The sequence below is a fragment of the Dasypus novemcinctus genome, chromosome X, assembly GCF_030445035.2.
Source record: "Dasypus novemcinctus isolate mDasNov1 chromosome X, mDasNov1.1.hap2, whole genome shotgun sequence".
NCBI classification, from domain to species: Eukaryota; Metazoa; Chordata; class Mammalia; order Cingulata; family Dasypodidae; genus Dasypus; species Dasypus novemcinctus.
In genome coordinates, this window is record NC_080704.1 from 106,207,049 (window position 1) to 106,231,779 (window position 24,731).

Below are 24,731 nucleotides of genomic sequence, written 5' to 3' on the forward strand. Positions count from 1 at the left end.
GATTCAAGGAACTTTTTTAAAAAAAACTCTTATTGCCAGACCCCAGCCATGACGTGAACAATAGGTGCTATGTTGCCTTGCCACACAGATAAGACTTGGCAATTTCTACATTTAGATTATGCTCCATCTTAACCATGTTATGTATAACCAGGATTATCACATATATTGCAGCTTGCTTCTATGGAATTAAATGTAAATGTAAGTGTATTGTAAATGTAATGCTGCATTCAACATGCTATACAAAAAGAATGTTTCATAGAATATTAGGGGATTTTCAATTTGAAGAGAATTTAAAAGTCATGGAAGACTTAAGGTATTGAATCTCCACAGAGGCATATACATGCTCTGGTTTTTCTCTTGGTCAGGGTGGAATGCATGTCAATGGTGCACCTCCTCTGATGCAAGCATCTCTGCAGGGTGGGGTTGCAGCACCAGGGCAAATACCAACTGCTGTAACAGGACCTGGTCCTGGTTCCTTAGCTCCTGGAGGTAAGTTTCATCTTGAGTCTTCACCGTTACAATACTTCACTAAAGTTTTGTTGTAGCACATGCCAATTTGGTGTAGCCAAATTATTATGTGGTAGTGTTACCACTAACTATGGTCCATAGCTTACACTTGGTATTTTTTTTCATACATCTCCAAATATTAACACTATGCATTAGTATTATACATTTGTTATAGTTCGTGTGAGAACACTCCCATATTTGTACTGTTAACCACAGTCCATCTTCCACCACATGATTCACTGTGTTTTACAGCCTGGTAATGTGATTTTAATATAAAATTAATATAATGCTAGAAAGTATATATCCTAGGTGGAGGAAATAGTTGATTTCTTACATACAAATACTATATGTCTGATTAAGAGGGCAGGGAAAAGGACAGTAAAGTGGAAGAGGACAGTAAAACTTCCAAATTAATAAGGGGGACAATGGAGTGAATGGAAACTTGATCAAACCAGCAAAAACAGAGGAAAGGGAACATAGCATAAAGCAAGTAATAAACATAGAGTATGACTGAAGGAATAAAATCAAATATGGTTGTCATTTTGTTAAATGTGAATGGACTGAATTCTCTTTTAAGAGCCAGAGACTATTGGATTAGGTTAACAAAACAGATGTAATATGTGTGTTCACATTTATTTTATATTTAACAGTCATAAAATTGCATCTCAATAAATTTAATCAGACCAAACATATAACAAAAAGAAAGGAAGAAAATTTTTAAAACTGTACATGCTGATTGAAACTCTATATATAGACAGAAGAGTTCAACAATTGTAACTAAGCAAAAAGTTATGAATGCATAACTTTTAAAGCCTATATGAACACTTGGAGCAAATTAAATGTATATCAACATTTAAAGCTTTTAATAAAACAGACTTTCTTCTTATTAATTTATCTGCCCTGGATTAGAGTGACTGCCATGCTACCCATCAGGGAAAATTTGAATAGAAATTGTTCTGTTTTGCAGAGAAACCAGTCTCACAGAGCAAAGTTGATAAGGAATGGAAGAAGAGATGTTTTTTAAAGAAGTTTCAGGAAACTCAGGAAACTAATTTATCCTATAGAGTTATAGTTAAGTTGTCTTTCAGTGAAAGAAATTGATTCGGTTTTTTATATATTTTTGGGTTATAGATGCCTAACTAATCCTAAAATATCAGCCTTTGTAATGTGGTCTTACTGCACATAGCAAGTATGCAGCCCATGAAAATGTGTGACTTATATAAGTTGGAAAATACCCAACTAGTATATACTCTGCTCAGTGAGACAAATGCACTGATTACATACTTGGGTGTTGCAGCAATGTCTATAAACATTTCTAAATACCTGCTTTCAATTTTTGTACTTATCACAGACAAACATACAGTTCATGATCACTACCATCTGTGGATCACACGTTGAGTAGCATTGTGCTAGTGGACAAAAAATAAGTTAAGGACATAGAGCAATTCAATAATAGAATCAATAAATAGACTTGATTTAATAGAGAAAGAGAGCCTTACATATTTTGACTAGAGAACACACATTTTTTCCCAAAGGACCTTGGAACACTAAAAAAAAAAAAAGGTATGCTTCATACAAAGAAGTATAGGAAATAGTGAAAGCGTACTTAAAGGAAAATGAATATCCTTAAATGTCTATATTAATAAAGAGTAAAGGAGTAAAGGAACTCTTAAGTACTAGTTTTAAGGAATTATAAAAACAGTGAACCAGAAGAAACCAAGAAGAGGGAATTAATAAAGATAAAAGTAAGTTTATAGCATTTATGCTTCTGAAATTATCAAAAGTTTACTAAGATTTTTGAAATAACCTGTACAGAGCTCTGACACTTGATGAGAAATTAGGAAAGCAACCAAGTAGAAAAGTGGGCAGAGAAAATAAGTAGGCACTCCATAGAAGAGCAAATCCAAAAGGCCAATTAATTTATAGTCAGTAGTTTACAAATAACAGATTACATTATTATTTACTTACACCCTTCAGACTAGCAAAAGTTTAAAAGAGAGACGATACCTAATTTTAGTAGTGAAAGTGAGACTCACTCATATATTGCTGGTAGAAATGTAAAATTTTTCAGCCTTTTTAGAAAATAGTCTTGGTTTGCCAGAGCTGCTGTGACAATTACCACTCAGTGTGTTATCTTAAACAACAAACTTTTATTAGACAATACACATCATGGTTTTGAAAACTAAATGTCCAAAATCAAAATGTCAGCAAGGCCATGCTTTCTCCTGGGGTCATTAGCATTTTTATGATGGCAGTCCTTTGTCACATAGCAATCTCTCTACTCTCTTGCTTTTTCTGACTTTAACCAAATTTCCTCTCTTTATAAAGACTCCAGTCATATGGATTAAGGTCCACCCTGATTCAGTTTGGCCACACCTCAATAGGATCTTTTTTTTTTTAAAGATTTATTTATTTATTTCTCTCCCCTCCCCCCCTCGCCCCAGTTGTCTGTTCTCTGTGTCTATTCACTGCGTGTTCTTCTTTGTCTGCTTCTGTTGTTGTCAGTGGCATGGGAATCTGTGTTTCTTTTTGTTGCGTCATCTTGTGTGTCAGCTCTCTGGGTGTGCGGCGCCATTCCTGGGCAGGCTGCAATTTCTTGCCCGCTGGGCGGCTCTCCTGACGGGGTGCACTCCTTACACATGGGGCTCCCCTATGCGGGGACAGCCCTGCGTGGCGGGGCACTCCTTGCGTGCATCAGCACTGTGCGTGGGCCAGCTGCACATGGGTCAAGGAGGCCCGGGGTTTGAACTGCGGGCCTCCCATGTGGTAGACAGACGCCCTACACTGGGCCAAGTCTGCTTCCCCTCAATAGGATCTTAATATTCAAAGATACTATTTGCAAATGGTTTCATACTCACAGTAAGGCAGATGAAAGTTTGGACATGTCTTTTGTGGAGTACATGATTCAGTTCTCAACATTAACATTAAAAATGTTTATACACATTGAAAATGTTTATATACCAATTCCACTTAAGGGATATAGCCCATACAAATAAAAGTGCCATTATATAATGTATAAAATAAGAAATTGTGCCTATAATGCCTTCTGCCACTTCTTTCTGCAGATCCTAAATCTTTGTGTATATTCTTTTGGTGAGTGGTCTGGATGAATCATAGAAAGTTATTGCTAGAAGAGAGCTTTGGAATCATTTAGACCGGTGCTTATCAAACTTTAGTGTGCATCAGAATCACCTAAAGGGATGATTAAATCACAGCTTGCTTTTTCCCATCCCCATAGTAGAATACAGTAGGTCTGGGGTGGGGCCTGAGAATTTGCAGTTCTAACAAGTTCTCAGATGATGCTAACTGATCTGCTCATTAGGGATTCTACTCTGAGAACCACTGGATTAGACCAGTTCTTTCATTTACAGATAAGGAAGCCTAAAAATACAATGATTTTGTCAAAACAAGTTAGTAGCAGACACTGGACTAGAACCCCATTCTTAAGGTTCTTAATCCATGACTCTTTGATACTTAGCATGTTAAATGGAATAGGGAAATGTGAAGTGTACTTGCTATTTTATGTAAATATTAATGAACCACAAACAGTTCAGCTTCTGTCTTCTCCCCACTTGCAGCATATATTGCTTCTTTAAGGAAAAGGGAATTATTACTATGTATAAAAGACTAGACAAGGACTCTTGGTACATGATTATTCTATGTATACCAGTCATCGTACCCTAATTGCATAGAGTAGACCAGTGGCCTTAAACCTCATTAGACCCAGCATCTATTTTTGTAACATGTTTTTTACTATCCTGAAATGAAATTCACAGATGATATAACCTATTTAACATGACTCAAAAAAAAATCAATATAATGCCCTTCTTATAATAGAAAGGAGAACTAAAGGTAATAAAAAATGTTTTTTAATATGCAAGTGTTTAGGCCCAACTACACTAGAAAACAAAATGTAATAGTCAGATGCTTGCACTTATACATAGCATCACCACGAATGCAGAAGCTAAAAATGTAGACAGATACTTGTATGTTGTCTTGTCAACTCCGATAACCACAAATGCTGTTAACATTGGGGATTCATTGGCTAAAATGGTGAAAACTCTTGATAAAGTTCTTAAAACAAATTACAGTCCCCTTAATTTACTTAGTAATTACATTTCTGGAAAATTTATATATATTAAAACAATGCAAAGAAATCTTTGTGTTTACAAATCAAGCAGACTTGAGTTCTAAATTCAGATAACTATAAACAGATTTTCATTTATGTGAATTTCAGTGAGGCATTTAAATGTTCTGGAAGAATGACATACTTCAATTAAGAAAATTTTTAATGAAAAATAAATGTTGTAGAAGACACAAGGTATTTCTTGATTTTGCAAGGATTGTCTCATACATTGTAGGACATATAGAATCTTTGGTACCTTTTCATTAAATGCCAGTCATGCTCCCACAAATCATTGTCACATGCAAAATACCCCCAGGAACAATACTGCCTCCTGTGAAAATCCAGTGGATTAATGGTATTGTTTCCTATGTTACAGAGGAGCTTCCTGCCCAGATTTTCATAACCAGTGAGATTTAGTATTCTCATTTAACTTACTTTTCTGATGCTGAAGCATAAAGTATTCTAGCAAATCCCATCTTTAACTACATTGTTGTAATGGTAGCTTTCTTTGTAGGTTTCTGTGTGTGTCCTAATTTTTTTCCACTGTTCTAATTTGTGGCGTTATTCCTGCCCTTTATCTTTTAGGGGGAATGCAGGCCCAGGTTGGAATGCCTGGAAGTGGACCAGTGCCCTTGGAGCGGGGACAAGGTAAATAAATATTAATGTCTGATTAATGTGGACTGGATTTAGTACCTTCATCTTTTCCTGCGCTGTCCAGGATGGCAGCCGCTAACCACATATAGCTATTTAAATATTAAATTAAAATAAGAAATTCAGTTCCTCAGTCACACTGGCCATATTCCAGCCACATGTGACTGGTGGACACCTTACTATACAATGAAAATATAGAACATTTCCATCATTGCAGAAGTTCTGTTGGGCAAGTCTGGTCTAAACTTTTCACCTTGTGATTCAGAAACCATCTCTATAAGAACTGATGAGGAATCAAATGGATCCTTTGTTTCTATTTCATGTATACTGCCTTTTCCTGATAATCTAATTCCATTGTCATGGTCTCTCTCCCTCTATGGATATCTGTTGACTGAGTAAAGAATTTTAAATAATGATCATATGATTTGTGACTGGGTATATAGAAAGACTAGATTTAAACTACAGATAAAACGGGATCATATGTCTATAAAGACTATTTGATAAGTGTTTTTTGTACTGTGGCAATAACTGTATACAACAGCAGCAGTTGCTTCAAAATCACCACCTTATCTCTCCAAGTTCTTCGAGTTTGAAGGAAAAGAAAATGCAGTGGCTCAATTGTAAATAATATTAAGAGGCGAAAGGGTGAGAAAAGAGAAGGAACTAACAATAATCATTTTACTCTTCATAAACAGCTGTGTAAATTAGGTTGCAAAATCTCAGTTTTATAAGTAAAAAGATGGATGCTCAGAGTCTTATGTTACTTAAGGGGACAAGGTAAGTAAATACTAATATCTGATTAAAGTGGACTGGACTTGGTGTTCTCATCTTTTCTTCCACCTAGTAATGGCAGAGCTAAGATTCAGAAGTCTCTGACTCCAGAGGGACTTTCTGTCACTCTCCACGGCCACTATTAACTTCCAAAAATATTCTTCAGTGTTTTCTACTCCTAATGATTGAAACCTGTGATGAGAAAAAAAACTACCCTGGACAAGCATGGAGAAGCCTAAGTTTCTTTTTAGCATATGGCTTATAAGGGAAAACCATTTTTTAGAAAACAAAATAAAAATATTAAGCCATGGGCCTTTTTTATGGCTTGTATGCCAGAATTGGTTGCTTAAGTGATAGAATTAATCTTTTCTGCACAGATGGCTATCAGCAGGACACACTCCTGACCAGATACCTAATCTTTTCTCTAAGTAGCCTATGGTTTTGTGCTGTCATGCCCCACCCAGCCATGGCCACTATCAATAGATCATGTGTGTACCCCGAAGTATTTTTGCAGTAGTGAAAGGGGATTAGGTTTCAGTCATACTTTTACTTCTCTGCAGGCCATCAGTCTAAAAGCAGCTTTAACTATTTAATACGTACTTCCACAAGACATCTTCCTTTCTGCTATGGTTATCTTAACCTCTCTGGTGAAGGACAATGACTTATGTTTTGAAAGTCTACCAAGGATGTCTTCATGAAGAGATAAAAGGAGCTAGGTTTTCTTTTATTATTTTTTCTTCAGTACTTAGCAGATTTCTACCCAGTTTATCTTAACTTTTTCTGGAATCCATGCTTCTTTTGCACATTTGTAATGGTGAAAAGAGCCAGTGATATGTTTGAGAAGGTAATTCCTCTTTCTTTCTACCATCTGTATTTAGTGTTTGAGCCCTTGTCATCTCATCAGTCTTTGTTTGCTGTTGTCATAAGATTTGTTTATCACAGACTTGGCCTTGGCAGAATATTTGTTCTCTTCTGTCTTCTAAACTTCTTTCACTACATTTCCCCATTTGATTTTTTTTTTGTCATTCTTAAACTTTTTATTTTGAAATCATTTCAAACTTACAAGACAGCTATAAAAACAAACCCCATACAGAGACTCCAATATAACCCTTACCCAGATACCCAGATCCACTACCTTTTACCAGTTTGCCACATTTGCTGTATCATTCTGTCTATTCATTCATCTATCATCCCATCCATCTATCTTACCTATCCATCTATCCATTTCTCTGTTTACTGAACGTTTGAGAACAGGTTGGACCTATCACACTCCTTGAACCCATAATACTACCATGTACATTTCCTAAGAAGAAGAATGTTTAGTGCAGTTATCAAGTTCAAGAAATTTAAACTTTATAAAGCTTATCATTGAAATTCCAATTTTTTCAAAATGACCTTTTGAGCCTTTTTTCCTCCATTATTAGATCCCATCTGGGATCACTTATTGCATTTAATTGTCATTGTCTCTTAACATGCTCTTTTTAATTGTGGAACCATATATACAACATAGCTCTTCCCATCCTTCCCATCCCAACCCCTCCCAAGCATACCATTCAGTGAGATTTATCACATTCACAATGTTGCAGTACCCTCACCACCATCCATTAACAAAACTTTCCCTTCACCCCAAACAGAAACCCTATACCCATTTTGCATTAATTCCCCATTGCCCCTGCCCCCTGCCCTTGGTAACCAGTATTCTACTTACTGTCTCTGTAGATTTGCATATTTTCTAATACTTTCTTTGTAGTTATCATGGGGCTTAAATTTAACATCCTAAATTTTTGACAATCTCATCTAATTTAATACCAGCTTAACTTCAATAGCATACACAAAGTAGGTTCCTATATACCTCTATCCTCCTACCTTTAAGTAATTCTTATCTTAAATTATATATTGATACATTATTTGTTCGAAACCATTGTTGATTTCTCATTACATTTTATGCATTTGCCTTTTAGATCCTGTAGGAAGTAAAAAGTAGAGTTAGAAGCCAAAATTATAATAGTACTGGTATTTATATTTACTCCTAATGATACCATTACCAGAGATCTTTATTTCTTCATACAACTTTGATAATTTTCTAGTGTCCTTTCCTTTCAACCTGCAGAATTCACTTTAGCATTTCTTGTAGGGCTGGTCTAGTTGTGACAATGCCCCTCAGCTTTTGTTTATCTGGGAATGTTTTAATCTCTCCTTCACTTTTGAAAGACAGTTTTTGCTGGATATAGAATTCTTAGTTGGCAATATTTTGTTTTCAGTACTTTAAATATATGTCATCCCACTGCCTTCTTCCCTCCATGGTTTCCAATGAGAGATCAGCATTTAATCTTTTTGAGTCTCCCTTATGTGTGACATATTGCTTCCCTCTTGCAGCTTTCAGAATTCTCTTTCATGCATTTGATAGAATGATCATAATATGTTGTGATGTGGGTCTGTTTGGGTTTATCCTGTTTGAAGTTCATTGAGTTTCTTAAAAGTGTATATTCATGTCTTTTGTTAAATTTGGGAAGATTTTGTAAATTCATGTCTTTCTTTGAATATTCTTTCTACCCTTTCCTTTCTTTTGGGTCTCCCACAATGCTTTTTTGATATGCCTGATGGTATTCCACAGTTTCTTTAGGCTCTGTTCACTTTTCTTCATTCTGTCTTCTTTCTGCTTCTCAGACTGAATGATTTCAATTCTCTTATCTTCAAGTTCACTGAGTCTTTATTCTGCCAGCTCCAATCTGCTGTTGAACCCATCTAGGGAATTTTTTATTTCTCTTACTCTGGTCTTCCGTTTGGTTTCTTTTCATAATTTCCATCTCTTTATGTTTCTCTCATATTTGCCTAATGACCTTTAGTTCTTTGTGTTTTCCTTTAGCTCTTTAATCATATTTAGGGCTTTTTTTTTTTAATCTTTGTCTGGTGTGTCCCAGGTCTGCAAGTCTGGTTCTCTTTGTTGATGGTTTCTAATGCTTTAATCTCCTTTGCTTGGGCCATCACCTCCTGTTTCTTTCTATGTTTTGTAATCTTTTGTTGAAACCTTGATATTTTGATATTTGAATGGGCTGTTGCTAGAGTTGAGTATCTGGGGTGTCTGTTCTTAAGCTTGTACCCAGCTAGTATTAGGTTTATTTATTTATTTAATTCCCTCCCCTCCCCCGGTTGTCTGTTCTCTGTATCTATTCGCTGCGTCTTGTTTCTTTGTCCGCTTCTGTTGTCAGCGGCACTGGAAGTGTGGGTGGCCCTCCCTATGGGGAGCACTCCTTGCGCGTGATGCTCCCGTACGCGGGGGACATCCCTGCGTGGCAGGGCACTCCTTGCACGCATCAGCACTGCGTGTGGGCCAGCTCCACACTGGTCAGGGAGGACCGGGGTTTGAACCACAGACCTCCCATGTGGTAGACTGACGCCCTAACCACTGGGCCAAGTCCGTTTCCCCCCCAGCTAGTATTAGGGTAGAGCTTTCCCTGAATGCCAGGAGCTAACCAAAAAAAAAAGAAAAGAAAAAGAAAACATCTTTGCCAGTCTTTGCAGATTGGTCTGTGGGAATGCTCTTCTTCAGTGTTTAGCCATACAATGAATTTCGAGAATAGCTTTAGGCAAATGGGTAGAGTCTTCTCTGGTCCTTTCTGCACCTATAGCCTTGGGAATTCCTTATTTACAGATAAGAATGTCCCTTCTTCCCTAGGAAAGACATCTCCTTATAGTCCTGGGCACGGCACTGTACTGAATGTCCCACAGCCAGGAATCCCTTGCCCCAGGCAGTCACAACTTCATTGCTCTCCCTCAGCATTCTGCAGGAAATGTCTCTGAGCTTCCTTCTACATTCAGTGCAAGTTCTGGGACTGTAATCCCATGATAAGTGTCCTGCTTAAGTCTTTCAGGCTGCCACCAGACTGATTCGCCCAAACATACATGATCCCACTATGTCCCAATAATGTCCCTTGGGGCCTTTTTTCCTCCATTATTAGATCCAGTCCAGGTTGATATTTCTCTAACAGCAGAAATTTATATGCTCAAAATAAGGCAAAAAGACTACTTCTTCACTTCTCTTATGATCTCTATAGAATAAATCTTGCCTTCCAAATTCAGTACACTTTCGTGTTTCATTTATGAAAATGTGTTTATATTCTTGGCTTAAGTAGAGATTCAAAGCAACCCTTTTGTGTTTTGTTGATTTCTTTTTTGTTTTTGTTTGTTTAATGGAATTATGAGATTTAGGGGGAAACCTAGTAACAGAGGTGAAAATTGAAAATGGCTGGTATTTCTGCACAAATACATAAATGGCCCACAGGTTTTACCTTGGGATGCTGTCTTGTCAAATTGGAATTGTGTTTTGGATAACCAAAGGAACTAATATAGTTTAGGTTAACATCATTTAGGGAAATTTGGTAACCTGGGGCAAGCTCTTTACTTTTTAACTTATATGTGTAAATCTTCAGTCTCTGTGTATGTTTCTGCACATGTGTGCAAGCTATCTTAAGTGTCTGCTCTTTCTTCTTTTGAACTTACTGCTCACCTAGGAACCCTACAGCACTCGCCCGTGGGACCCGCCGGGCCTGCATCAATTGAGCGAGTTCAAGGTACCCATTGTATATGAGGTTTTCTTTTACTTTTGGTATTCAGGGTGGGACATTGAGAGGAAAAGAGCTGCTTGGCAGTCATCCTCACATTCAGAACCCAAAATGGTAGTGTTTGGGTTTTTGTTTTTTAGTTTTTTCCTGTTAATGCCACAAGTCTAATACTGACCTCTTCTCTCACATTCAGAAACCAAAAGGATAGTGTTTTGGGTTTTTGTTTTTTAGTTTTTATCCTGTTAGGGCCACAAGCCTAAGATTGACCTCTTCACATAGGGCAGAGAACATGGATGATATGGGTGCCTGTCCAAGGCTGTACTCCCTCCCTGTTGGTGTCAGGAGGCTTGGATGGAATCGCAGTCTGTAAGGAAACAGCAGGTTCTTGCAGAGACATGGCAGTATTCACCTATGCCAAGATCCTACCTTTCTTTTATGACTTTAGTCCATGAACTAAGATTGATTATAAGAAAAATCAAGAGCATAAGTTTCCCCAGGTTGCAGTGCTAGTCTTCGGCAGGTTGCTCCCCAGTTTGCTCTTTATATAATTACATCCATAACTCTGATATGGTACAGATCTTGCCTACATCCTCCTTCGGTTCTTGAACTTCAAGAGGATTCTGCTGTGGTGAGGTTTCACCTACTCCAAGGAGTCTGAATTGCACTGTCAGTGTTATATAAAGTCATTTCTTGTTTCCTTATGTGTCCGTCACAGCAGTAACTCCCCTGTTTGTTTCCCTGTCAGTACCGATGCAAGATCCCAGAGCAGCTATGCAGCGAGGACCCTTGCCTGCCAATGTTCCAACTCCTCGAGGTCTATTAGGAGATGCTCCAAATGACCCACGTGGCGGCACTTTACTTACTGTAACTGGAGAGGTAGAGCCTAGGTAAGCACTAACGTAGAAGGAGAAGATTTGAAAAATTAGAATTTTTCTTTATTTTGAGAAGACTTTCAATACCAGTTGTACCTGTTTGCCTGCTTCAAAAGTTAAATATTCATGGCCTCTGGCCAAGACTAAGCACTTCTCCTAGGACAGAACTGTGTAGTCAAGTATGTTCATTTTGAGCTAATAGTGACTACTAGATCCTCAGAAATAAAAAATTCTAGCACACATACCTCAATGGGGAAAACTTCTATTGCTTAGTGGTGGTAGTAATGTAACAGCAACAGCAATAATTGGCATTAATGTAATACCTGCCTCTGACTTTGTTCTAAGTACTTTACTTAGATCATCTCATTAAATCCACCCAACAACACGATGAGGTAGGTACCCTTATTAGTTCACTGAAAATGAAGAAACAGAAGCATAGAGGCATTAAGTAAATGTGCCCAAGATCACAAGCTAATAAGTGACAGAACCTAGATTAAACCCATACAGTCTGAATCCAGATCCCATGTTTTTAATCACTATACTGTATTGCCTCACTATAAATATGATAGATATCCATTCATTTCTCCCTAATTATGAGTGCCCCAACCAAATAATGAAATCCTAGAATATGTGAGTTTATGTCTGTAACTTTTCTTCAGCTTGTTTGGTTTTATTCTCATGTTATCATTTGTAGACTGATGTTTGCCTCAGATCTTTGTCTGGTTTTTACTTACTGATCTCCTGGTTGATTCTTTTTGTTGTTATTTTGTTCTGTTTTTAAATAAAATGTTTTTTCCATCTCTAGAGGTTACATAGGACCTCCCCATCAGGGTCCACCTATGCACCATGTCCCTGGCCATGACAACCGTGGCCCACCCCCACATGAGATGAGAGGAGGGCCATTAGCAGAGCCTAGACCTCTAATGGCAGAGCCAAGAGGACCCATGCTAGATCAGAGAGGTCCACCCTTGGATGGCAGAGGTAAGGAGTGACCACTTGCAAGGTAGTTGTTGGCTGGTGATACACCTTGCAGTCTTAGGCTCTAATCTGAGATAAAGAATGCTGACAAAATAGGGTTGGCAAGTGTTTTTAAAGTTTACCTACAAATCTGGAAAAATGGGGAGGAGAAAGAAGTCTCATATATTTGAGAGGAGACGAGACTGGAGGAATAGATTTCTATCTTTCTTGGTTCGTCTTGCAGTAAAGGTGAGTAGCTGTAAAATAGTTTTCTTACAACTTTCTCTGTAGCTGGTAGAGATCCCCGAGGAATAGATGCACGAGGGATGGAGGCACGAGCCATGGAGGCAAGAGGATTAGATGCCAGAGGATTGGAGGCCCGTGCAATGGAGGCTCGTGCAATGGAGGCCCGTGCGATGGAGGCCCGCGCAATGGAGGCCCGTGCGATGGAAGTCAGAGGGATGGAGGCCAGAGGCATGGATACAAGGGGCCCAGTCCCTGGCCCTAGAGGCCCTATGCCTGGTGGAATCCAGGGCCCTGGTCCAATTAACATGGGGGCAGTTGGCCCCCAGGGATCTAGACAGGTATGTAAAATACTCACTTTTAGCTTCTATGTGAAGTCTTGATCCATTCAGGAATTGGTTATTATTGCTTTCTGATAGGGGTTTTTTCTCAGCTTGTTGAAAGGGAAGACTAGGATTTCCCTTATCTATGTTCCTTAAGGTGATGATTTTCTATCCACCAAGACTTATAGTCCAGAAGAGTAACCTTGTTCTATTATTTCAGTAGTTACTCCATTCAGAGCCGAGCCCCTGAAAATTTAGGGGTTAGACAATACTCGTCATTCAGGATGTGAATCAACATCACATGCAGGGATTTTTTCAAAATAGACTTACCAGGACCTCGTCCCAGACCTAACTCTCAGAATCTCTATCAGTAGGATCTGAGCATGGATAGTTTTAAAAACCTCCCCCCAAATACTTCTAATGTACAACTCTAATTACAAACCCCTGGATTAGAGCATGTGAAGAGCTAAACATGGTCATTTAGGCAATCTTAGGTTTATAAAAACCTGTGTTAGTTTACTTTCATTGCATAACCCAAGTAAACGGTGGAGTATGAAATGCATTTTACTAATAATGCTCACCATAAAACCTTTAGAGTTGAATTCTTGTCTCTTGTTTCTCTTCTTTATTTGGCTTTCTTTAACTGTGTGGATGTGGTGGTCTGTCCTGTGATTACGTGTTATCTCCTCCTTTCCCCTAGTTGGTTGTAGGAAAATAGTATATGTGTATCTTCCATGAGTTTTTCATTTCCCTCAAGCTCCTCCACTTTCCTTTCTCCTATATGTGTCTTCATTTATGTATTTTTGTCTCTTTTCCCTCTGCCATATATTTACGTGCCGCCTTCCCCTCATATGCGTGCATGCGACATGCGCATGTGTGTGTATAAGAGAATGATTGATTGAATGTTAGAGCTGAAATGGTACATGTCAATCATCCAGATCCCTCATTTTATGGGTTTAGAAACTGTGGTAGAAGAACTCAGGTGACTTGTCCAAGTTCATGCAACTAACAGGTGGCAGAGCAAGGAACAGAATCCAATGTTTTTCTCCGCTGTATTGCTCTGTCCTGTTATCTGCACCTTTGTTTATACATGTATATATGTTTCTTGCCCCCTCTTTAATATGAAATATGAATATGTTTTTTCTGGTATGTGTAGAATAAAACAATTCTCTATTTGTCAGGATTTTTTAAAATTTATTTATTTGTAGGCCTTGATTTTTATTGTACCCTTTGTGTTAGGTTAGTAACCTCATATAAAAATGATATTTTTATGCATTCATTCAGTTATTTAAAAAATATTTACTGAGTACGTAGTATGTACCAGACATAGCTCTAGATACTGGAGATTATAGCAGTGTGAACAAAACCAAGTCCTTGCCCTCATAGCGTTTACATTCTAGTGGGGAAACAGGCAACAAGCCCAAAAAACCCCACTACATAACATGAGCTCTATCATTGCTTATGTAATTCTGTTGATAATTCTGTGAATAAAGCCATTGTAGATGATAGTAGGAAAAGCGGGTCTGGACAATGCCTTGTTCCTTTATCTCTGCTAGTGTGTAAGACCATTCCTCTATAAAATTTGGTTTATATACTTTTCGTTAGTAGATTCTACATAGCCAATTCGATATGAGGCAAAAAAGATTAAAAATTTTATCTTCAAACTTTTTTTTTAAATTTTGAATTGTTGATATATTCATTTATATATGTGATATATTCACTCAGATGTAAAAGATGTACATTAAAAATCTTGCTTTCTCTTGTCTTTCCCATGTCCTCCTCCAGCTTCAAGAGGTATAAAGACTTTTATGTATCTGTCCAGCAAATATAAATCTATATTCTTATTTTCACTCCTTTTACTGTTATGCACTTTGGTTTTTTACTTATCAATATATTCTTAAGTCATAATTTTAAGTAGGATTTTATAATTAACTCCATTCCAACCTCTTGTAAACTAATGGGTAAAAGGTTTATTCTAGGATGATTTTATAATTCATCATCCAAGCAAGGACACTTTTGAAATTGAAAGCATGCCAGCAGTAGTTACTCTGGGATAAGCATAAACTAGAACTGTCTTTGTCACCCTTACTCTTATCAGCCTAGAACAGGCATGCCTAGAAACTTTAAATGGCCATTATTGAGTGATTAGATCACATTACAGCAACAAATTGGTATTGACTAAAATTTCAAAAAGCTTATGTATATGGGTATTTCAGATCCATAACAAATCATTAAGTTTTCAAACAGTTGATAAAGAGCAGAAGGTGATAATATTCTCGCAATCTGTACAAAACTGTACTAATGATTCATTTATCCAGTGTCTTTGGGAACGAATCAATGCACGTAAGTGAATATCTGAGATAATGGCAATGTTCGACCATGTTTTTAAACATTTTTAATGAAAAATAATTTATGAAGTGTACTGTATACTTCCCTTCTTAAACAGGATACAAAAAAAATTATTTTAACCTTTTTTGATGACTCAAGGTCATCATGAAATATATTATTGTGTATGCTATAAAATCATCATCATCTCCTGTTTTGGTTTCTGTGTCTCATTCACTGTCTGACTGTCACCTGGCTATTCACATAGCTCTCATAGTATCTGCTCATAACAGTTGTTTATCCCACATTTTTCTTATGTTTTGCTGCTTCTTATGTGCTGGGAAAGCAGGTAATAAGTTTGTTAACAACTTGTGTTTAATAAGTACATATGCTCTGGATGAATGCCTGAGTACTCCAGCAACCTTTGAACAGTTATTCTGGGTACTCAGAGACCTTTTCCGTGAGTTCTGAGGGTTCTGGTAGTCTTCCAGAAGGTTGAAATGACTGAAGATCTTAAATACTGATTAGTATGATGTAAATGCCCTTTGTTTTCAGGTCAGTTATTTCCTGTATTTCCTAGTCTATGTTTACTAGAAAGCATCTGCTAAGTATTCTCTATGAAAAACTATGAAAAGAAAATGAAGCAAATATTGGGCTAATAGCTCTCTTTACCCCAGAGGCCTCCCCATCTCCTTTCTGCCCCTCTGGCATGATCGTCTCTGCCTTGTGGGGTAGGGCCCTTTGGGATGAACTACCTATGTATGATTGAACTAGAGGTAGGCCATATTATGAATATAACTTCCCAGTGGACCAGCATACATTATCTCTATAACGACTGGCGTTCATTTGTATTTCCACTGAGCACTCATTTCCAGAGTTCTCTGTTTTCCTTGTGCTTATTTGGCTACATTTTGCTTGATTTTGATGGTATCCAGTGTGCTGTGTAATATATGTTGATGGTGCTAGAGCTGTTGTAAGGAAATGTGTCTAACTTGCTAGGTAATCTCTGGCTAAACCCTGCCTTCTGCCATTGCTAACAGTAGAAAATGATCCTCAGAGTCATTCATTTGCTTTCTTTACTCATATCCATCTGCAGATCTTAGTTTTTCATATTGCTAGTACTAGATTCTGGCTACTCATATGTCAGAAGTTCACAAAATCTCTCCTCATCTCTCTTTCTGCACATAGGTCCCAGTCATGCAGGGAGCAGGCATGCAAGCAGCCGGCATACAGGGTGGAGGCCAGCCTGGTGGCTTTAGTCCTGGGCAGAACCAAGTCACTCCACAGGATCATGAGAAGGTAGGCAACACTGACTGCCTCCATATGCACAGATTTAGTCTTTGTGATTTTTCTCTTCACAGCTATGATGTTGAGGTCCTGGGTCTTCAAAGTCTCTGGAGGTGATTTTTACTCAAATTTAGAATTCTCCTAGCATTTTGCTATCTGAAAGTTTGTCACCTGCTCCTACAATTCTTCATGAATTTGCATGTCATCCTTGCACAGAGGCCTTGCAAACCTATATCATTCCAATATTAGTATACGTGCTGCCAGAGCGAGCACAAGGTCCTACATTTCTGAAGTGGGTGTAATTGCAGCTTATTTTCCATTTCAGGCTCATCTGCCAATAGCAGGTTTTTTTATGCAGGCCAGATTGCCCTGAAAAAACAAATCCCTTTCTTCCTCCCCTTTCTTCCTTATCCCTAAAAATATGGCAGACTCCCTAATATATTTTTCTGTTTTTTGTATTTGGCAATTATGAGGAGCTGATGTCTGATGGGAAAATTTGTAAAAAGCGCTTTACAAAAACCGAAGGTTTCTTAGGGTTCACAGATACCATGTTAATCTGCAGGAACTTTGGATTCGCAAAGGTGTCTGTTTGAATCTTCTCATCATAGGTGATTCAATTTGTACTTACTCTTCTCATTGTGCCTTTTCTCACCTGCTGTTTTCTGCATATGAAATATCCTCCTGCCTTTCCCCATTTTGCTTCATATCACACTACAGTAGCCTTTTGGGCAGTAAAACTGAATAGCTGCTATTGCTTTTTTTCTTTCTTTTTTTTTCTTAGCTGTCATTACTAAAACTCTACCTTTTTTTCCTCTGCACAGGCTGCTTTGATTATGCAGGTTCTTCAACTGACTGCAGATCAGATTGCCATGCTGCCTCCTGAGCAAAGGCAGAGTATCCTAATCTTAAAGGAACAAATACAGAAATCCACTGGAGCACCTTAAACGGTGAGCAGATTTCATCTCACCTGAGTAGGACAATCTCCATGTGCATTTTGGGTATATACTTTCAACCTTAACCAGCAAGATTCTTCTCTCCAAGGTCCTCAGCCCTTCCAGCTAGACTCTCTTTCCCATTAATAGGTGAGCAGGTGAGCCCTGATAGTGATAGGGTAAGGCTGTAGAATATTTTTTCAGTTGTTTCATTTGTTGTAATCTTTTTTTAACCATTCTTTCTTGATAACAAAAGAAATATGTGATCAGTTTAACAAAATTAAACAAATACAGAAAAGGAGAAAGTTAAAAGTAAAAAACCCCTCTATCCTCAATCTCATTCTCTAGATGTAGCCTCGAAGCATAGGTTGATGTATATCTGACCAGAATTATTTTTTTCCAAACTGTCCTATCCAAATGGAGAAAATGCAAAGCTTTTTAAAAATGTATGTAAATATTTTAGTTTCCATTTTCAGTATTTGGTTTATATGAATATTTTGATGTTAAATTATTACAGCACATAATTTGGAGATTGTTGTTCACTCCTACCCTTTCCTGCTTATCAGTCAGGAAAAAGGATCCAGATAACCTGCCTCATAAGTAATCATGTAACCTAACTTAATTACATGTATGTATTGGTGTGTTGTTGTTGTTTTTTTAAATTTTTCCCCTAACATCTTTGTATTTCAGGAACAATTCCATTTTCTCAAAACAATATTTACATTGTTCCAGTATCAGCTGGAATATCACATTTGAATTTCTACTTTTCCCCCCATTCATATTATAACACCCATTTATATGTAATCATATAATTGTGAGCTCATTTACACTAATTAGTCTTACTAAATATATCATATTTTAAAATATTGTGTATCCATATTTGAAAATACCTATAAAACATCAAAATTGTAAGTATGCATCATATCTGTATTTAGGCTTTAAATGACTGAACTATAATGGGAAGCTGTCATAAATGGTACAACAGTACTTTGGGTATGACCAGTATTTTAACATTTATTCCAGATAACCCAGGCATTTTATTTTCTTGAGTAAAAGCACAGACTACCTATTATATTCAGATGAATAGGTAAACTATTCTCCTCTTTTACATTATCTAATTTATGTGTGCCAAAGAATACATCCCTACAATGTGAGAATACTGTTATTTTTGGATAGTGGGGGTAAAAGTATTTCCAAAGGTTCTTTGATTATATATTCTTTACTTATATCTCACTTCAAAGCCTTACACATAAAGCATAAGGCAGAATTTTTTGTTCATTTGTTTTTTACCTTTTTTTTGTCTTTGATCATAGGCATTTTTAAAAATTTTTTTAAGTTACATAGATCACAAAAAAATGTTACATTAAAAAATATAAGAGGTTCCCATATACCCACACCCCACTCCACCTACCTCTCCCATTCTAGCAACCTTTTTTCATCATTGTGGCACATTCATTACATTTGGTGAATACATTTTGGAGCACTGCTGCACCACATGGATTATAGTTTACATTGTAGTTTACACGCTCCTCTAGTACATTTATTGGGTTATGGCAGGATCTATAATGTCCAGCATCCCTTGTTTTTTACCTTTTTAAAAAATTTATTAGTATATAGTTCACAGACCTTATAATTCATATATTTTAAGGGTACAATTCAATGCTTTTCAGCATTTTTTGTTCGTTGTTTTTGCTCATTGTCTGCTTGTTGTCTATTTTCTTTAGGAGGCACTGGAAACCAAACCTGGGACCTCCCATGTGGGAGGCGAGTGCTTAACTGCTTGAGCCACATCCACTCCCTGCTCATTTGTTTCTCCCCTCCCCCCTTGCAACTTTTTGCTTGCTGTCTACTTTCTGTGTGCATTCGTTGTGCATTCTTCTGTGTCTGTATTTATTATTTTTATTTAATTATCCCCCCCTCTTCTTGCAGCTTGCGTGCCATCTGCTCTCTGTGTCCATTCACTATGTGTTCTTCTGCATTTTTGCTTATCTCCCTTTATTGTTGCGTTACCTTGCTGAGTCGGCTCTCTGCAGAGCTTGTGGACCAGCAGCACTCCGCAGCGCCCAGGCTGGTGGCTCTCTGCAGCGTACAGGCGAGCCTGCCTTCACAAGGAGGCCTCGGGACGTGAACCCAGGGCATCCCATATGGTAGATGGGAGCCCAATTGATTGAGCCACAGCTGCTTCCTGCTCATTTGTTTCTACTCATTGTCTGTTTGTTGTTTTTTTTGAAGCCCATGTGGGTGGCAGGCGCTCAACTGCTTGAGCCACATCCGCTCCTGTACCTTTTTTTTTTTAAAGATTTATTTTATTTATTTATCCCCCCCGCCGCTTGCTTGCTGTCTGTTCTCTGTATCCATTCACTGCACGTTCTTCTGTGTCTGCTTGTCTCCCTGTGTTGCATCATCTTGCTGCGCCAGCTCTCTGCGGGCGTGGGCCATCAGCTCTCCACAGGCGCAGACCAACTTGCCTTCACAAGGAAGCCCTTGGAAGTGAACCCAGGGCCTCCTATATGGTAGACAGGAACCCAATCAGTTAAGCCACATCTGCTTCCCCTACCTTTTATTTTTAAATAATTATAGACTCAGAAAATTGCACAAATAATATATAGAGTCTCATGTACCCTTTACCCAGCTTCCCCCAATGATGACCATCTTAAGTATAAGCTCTAGTATAATATCAAAACCAGGAAACTGACATTGATATATTACTGTTAACAAAACCATAGACCTTATTCAATTTTCACCATTTTCTAAAAATCTGTTGTTTGTGTTTGTTTATATGCAATTTTTAATCAATTTTATTGATACATATTAATAAAGCATATTGTCTATCCAAAATGTACCAATCAGTGGTATTTGATATCATCACATAGTTGTGTATTCATCACTTCAATCATTATTAGAGTATTTTTGTTATTCCAATAATAAAAACAGACAAAAAAAGCTCTACCCCTTAATAATCACCTATTATTCTCTCTCTATGCTTCTGCTGCTGTACATAGTCGCTGTTCTGTTTCCTTCTTTCTAATTCATTTGTATTTATATTTGTATAGATGGAGTCAAACAATATGTAGTACTTTTTGTCTAGTTTCTTTCACTTAATATATTTCCTTTTTTTTTTACCCTTATCAGATTTGTTCAGTTTCAAAGTAAAACAGTCTTATATATACAATATTAATCTAAGCAAGGTTTTGTTGTGTATTTGCTGGTCCTGTTGCATACTGTGGCCAGAATGTTAGTTCTTCCCCCATTCTATACCTAGAGAGCTGTGATCCACCTATGCCCTTATTGACAGTGTTATATACCATTACCATTCAACCAGTGGTTCTCAACCAAGCACAAATTTGCCTGCTTAGGGACAACTTGGAAGAGTCTGGAGACACTTGGTTGTCTTACCCAGGGGTAGAAGTATGCTACAAGCATTCAGTGAGTAGAGTCCAGAGATATGGCTAAAAATCCTATAATGCATAGGATAGCCCCCACAACAAAGAGTTAGCTGGCCCAAAATTTTAGTAGCACTGAGGTCGAGAATCCCTGCTGTAAGGTGTGATTGCTTTTGGGAGACAGGAGGCAGACACTTTAGAAATCTGTCCCTGGTGATTTGTAGTGATCTTGTGCACATCCTCCCTCCCCAGCCGCCTTATTTTTTTCCCTGATGTTTGGGGAAGAGGACTTTGTCTTCATTTCTAATGGCTTTCTCTCAACTTTTTCTTACAGGTTTTCAGAAATACCTGGCAACAAATCTGGAGAATAATTTCATTATTTTGTTGAAATATTGAAAAAAGATGACTTCTACATCCTAATCCTCAAATGACTCAAATTGGTGCCAGGTGGAGGAGTCCTGTCACCACCTCTCCAAACAAAATCAGTTCATTTCTGTTGTCTTAGTTTGTATATTTTCCGTGACTTGAAATAAACTTTGAACACAATTTTAGAACACTGCAAATTACATGACCTTTTTGCTTTTAAAAAGCTGAAGACCAAGGGTGAACACTTAGATGTGTTTTCTACCCTTACCTCAGTATTGTACTGTAATGTTATATTGCCATAGCTGTTTTTTCTTTTAAGTTAACCATTTATTCTTCTTGATGAACGTATTTGAGAAATTCTCAGAAGCAGTGTTTTCTGAAATTTTTTGTTTAGTTTGCTTTCAGTAGGAATAATAAGGCTTTGCCTTTTGTGAACTTTCTAGAACTTCTTTCCAGAAAGAGAAAATAGCAAGTGCTTAAAACTGTAAAATGGCCAGAAAGCCAGCAATGCAAAGAGCCTAGCAGAGCAGAATGTTTAGTTTCAGAAAAACCCAAATATCAAATACATTTTTATGTTAACAGAAGATCTATTCATGTGCATTGTTCAGAATTAAGGCAAAGAATGTTATGTTCCACTGATTTGAGTGCGTGTCAACAACATGAGACTGTTAACATTTACTCGTATGTTCTAAAACTCTGGTGTGGGTAGTCAACTTTAAAAATGAGAAAAAAGCACTAATTTTTCATATGTTCAAGATTAAATGAAAACCAAACAGAAATCAAATGAAAAAATACATTTCATTCTGTCTTCCAGGTAATTACTAACCTACAGCTCTACCCTATGATCAAATTTATTTTGGTAAGCTACAATAGCAAACCCTAAAACTACATTTTTCTCATTTATTTTAAGAGGACCAAATATAGAGCACAGTCAGATTACCCATTAGGTCTGCCCCCACCGGCTTCCTTGCAAATAGGTATGAATATAAGTAGTGCCACTGGTTCTAACCTATGGGCGTTCCAGCCTAATACTCTTTGTCTCTCATAGTGGCATTAAGGGGAGACATGGTTTCTCCCCATCAGGTCACTGTCACAAGAGGTTGAGAGTTGCCTAAATCATTAGTCAAGTTCTACTGGAACTACTCTTGAACCTATTATTTATATTCTCTGACTCCTAACCCCTGGGTGAGATTTGTGATCAGGTGAATTGAAATCCTGGCATAGGCTTGGAGAATAATAGCATATTGCTCACATGTCAAGGGATTTTCTACTCTATATAAACACAAAAATGTGGTGGATAAGATATTTCATATAATGTAAGAAGAAAAACTTGCTCAAACAGCTGAGGAGCTAGCTTTCTGGGTATCTGCTTATTCCAAATTCAGGCTTGGGTGTTGATTATGAATAGGATTTATTATCATTTTCTGTCTACTGCCATGAATATTCAGGCCTTGATATATTGATATTGACCACAGTCGTATAATAAGTTTCAATATATCTAGACCTTGAGCGCAAGAGCAAAGCCTTTCTCATTAGGAACTCATAAATTTCAAGAGAGCACTAATGTTCCACATCAATGTCATTGAATAAAAAATTGTCATTTGGTTAGCAGTTATCTAATAGGAATCATATCTTCAATGTTCCATTGTGCATTTTCCTAAGGCCTTATTAAATTTAATATAGGCAGCTGAAATCTGAGTGACAAATTGGCAACAACAGTGGTATCACAATCTAACATGGAAATACTCATCAGTGTTTTTTACTTTTGTCAAATTAATCAACTAAATAGAACTACCATGAGTTCATAACCTGCTTTTATGGCTAGTGACTGAAGAACCAATCTTCTTAATCCTTCAGGCCATATAGGTTTCTAGATAGTGAGAAACAGCCATTTATTCATTCTTGGTCACTTGAGGGTAGAGAAAAAGGTTCTGTAATACTAATTCAGTAGAAACATTCTTAGAAATCTATAAAGAGTTCAATTGTCTTTGGACACAATGGAAGATGGCTTTTTACCCCCCTTTTAAGGTCCCTGTCTTAAAGTCTTAACTCCCAGTTGATTCGCTGTGATGACCAATATTCCAGAGCAGGTGTGGCCTTTGTAGGCCAAGGTTGAATAGATGGGAGAAATAAAAAGCATTTTAATGGGAGAAAGAAGGCATTTTGCTTCATTGGGTGAATGATTCCTTATTTAATAGGAGCCAGAAAAAAATCAGAATTCTAAATTCTTTAGAAGAAAAAAAAAGCTAGACGTTAATACCCTCCTCCAGTAGATACGTTAGTAAAGAGCCCTACTTAACTAAAAAATTCACCATAAGATGGAGTTCAAGTTTTCACATTATTTCCACTCTAATGACAATATAAACAAATTAGAATATTTAACATTTTCTTTCCAAGAGGGAGAGCCCAGAAAAAGTAACAAAAGCTCTGAGCAAAGAAGAAAATCCTTCAGTTTTTGACAAGTGAAAAGAAGGTCACACTGGGTAAGACCATGTTTAAAATAACAGTAAGAATGTACCTAGTTGGCGTTAATATGAGGATGGGGTCCTTGGTAATTGTATGTTCGTTGTTTTGTTATTTATGTTTATTATGCTTTTTTCATTATTCAATAAATTTTTATTTAAAAAGTCACCCTACTTAGCAATCTTCTGTGAGGGTAGAAGGGAGATTATGACCCAAAGTCCAGGAGATAATAACAATTAGAATCAGCAAAATCACCTGGGGCTAAATTGTGTAACTGTCAGTCACCAAAGCTCTGCTATCAGGCTTTACTGTAGTCAGGGTTTTCCAGAAGGACTTATGGTTATTTTCCTAAGAAATGATCCAGGGGCTTTGCAATTATTGTGACCTCTGAGGTTCTTAGGCTGGTGGAGCTCAAGTATAATGAAGTTGAATGCAATCAAAAAAGAATGCCAAACAGAACAGTCTATTCAACAAATGGTGGTGGGAGAACTAGATATCCATATCCAAAAGAAAGAGGGAACTGCTATCTCACACCTTAATACAAAAATTAACTCAAAATGGATCAAGGATCTAAATATAAAAGTGACAACCATAAAAATAGGAGAAAATGCAGGAAAACAACATCTTGTGGTATGCAGTAGTTTCTTAAACCTTAAACCCAAAGCACAAGCAGCAAAAGAAAAAATAGACAAATGGGACCTCCTCAAAATTAAACACTTTTGCATCTCAAAGGACTTTGTCAAAAGGGTGAAAAGGCAGCTGACTCAATGGGGGAAAATATTTAGCAATCAGATATCCAATAATGGTTTGATATCCATGATATATAAAGAGATCCTACAACTCAACAATAAAAAGACAAGCTACCCAATTAAAAAAGGGCAAAAATGGAAGCAGATGTGACTCAAGCAGGTGGGTACTTGCCTACCACATGGGAGGTCCCAGATTTGGTTCCAGTGCCTTTTT

The 24,731-nt window shown here is 37.4% G+C and overlaps 1 protein-coding gene and 1 pseudogene across 2 annotated transcripts in view; one reads left to right on the forward strand and one right to left on the reverse strand.

The window, feature by feature from the left end:
- The window catches only part of CSTF2 (cleavage stimulation factor subunit 2), a 29,596-nt gene extending 5,660 nt beyond the window's left edge, over positions 1-23,936 (forward strand). Inside the window, exons 7-15 of one of the 2 annotated variants that reach the window (XM_058292175.2) lie at positions 366-489; positions 5,219-5,281; positions 10,567-10,626; positions 11,363-11,504; positions 12,295-12,470; positions 12,738-13,030; positions 16,526-16,636; positions 17,446-17,571; positions 21,274-23,936. In XM_058292175.2, the coding sequence (XP_058148158.1) occupies positions 366-489; positions 5,219-5,281; positions 10,567-10,626; positions 11,363-11,504; positions 12,295-12,470; positions 12,738-13,030; positions 16,526-16,636; positions 17,446-17,568 (1,092 nt within the window). In that variant the 3' untranslated portion in view covers positions 17,569-17,571; positions 21,274-23,936. The remainder of the gene's footprint in view (positions 1-365; positions 490-5,218; positions 5,282-10,566; positions 10,627-11,362; positions 11,505-12,294; positions 12,471-12,737; positions 13,031-16,525; positions 16,637-17,445; positions 17,572-21,273) is intronic. The other variant, XM_058292177.2, reaches the window with a different exon arrangement.
- Positions 16,783-16,897, reverse strand: LOC111759973 (U6 spliceosomal RNA; annotated as a pseudogene).
- Positions 23,937-24,731: the final 795 nt, after the last annotated feature.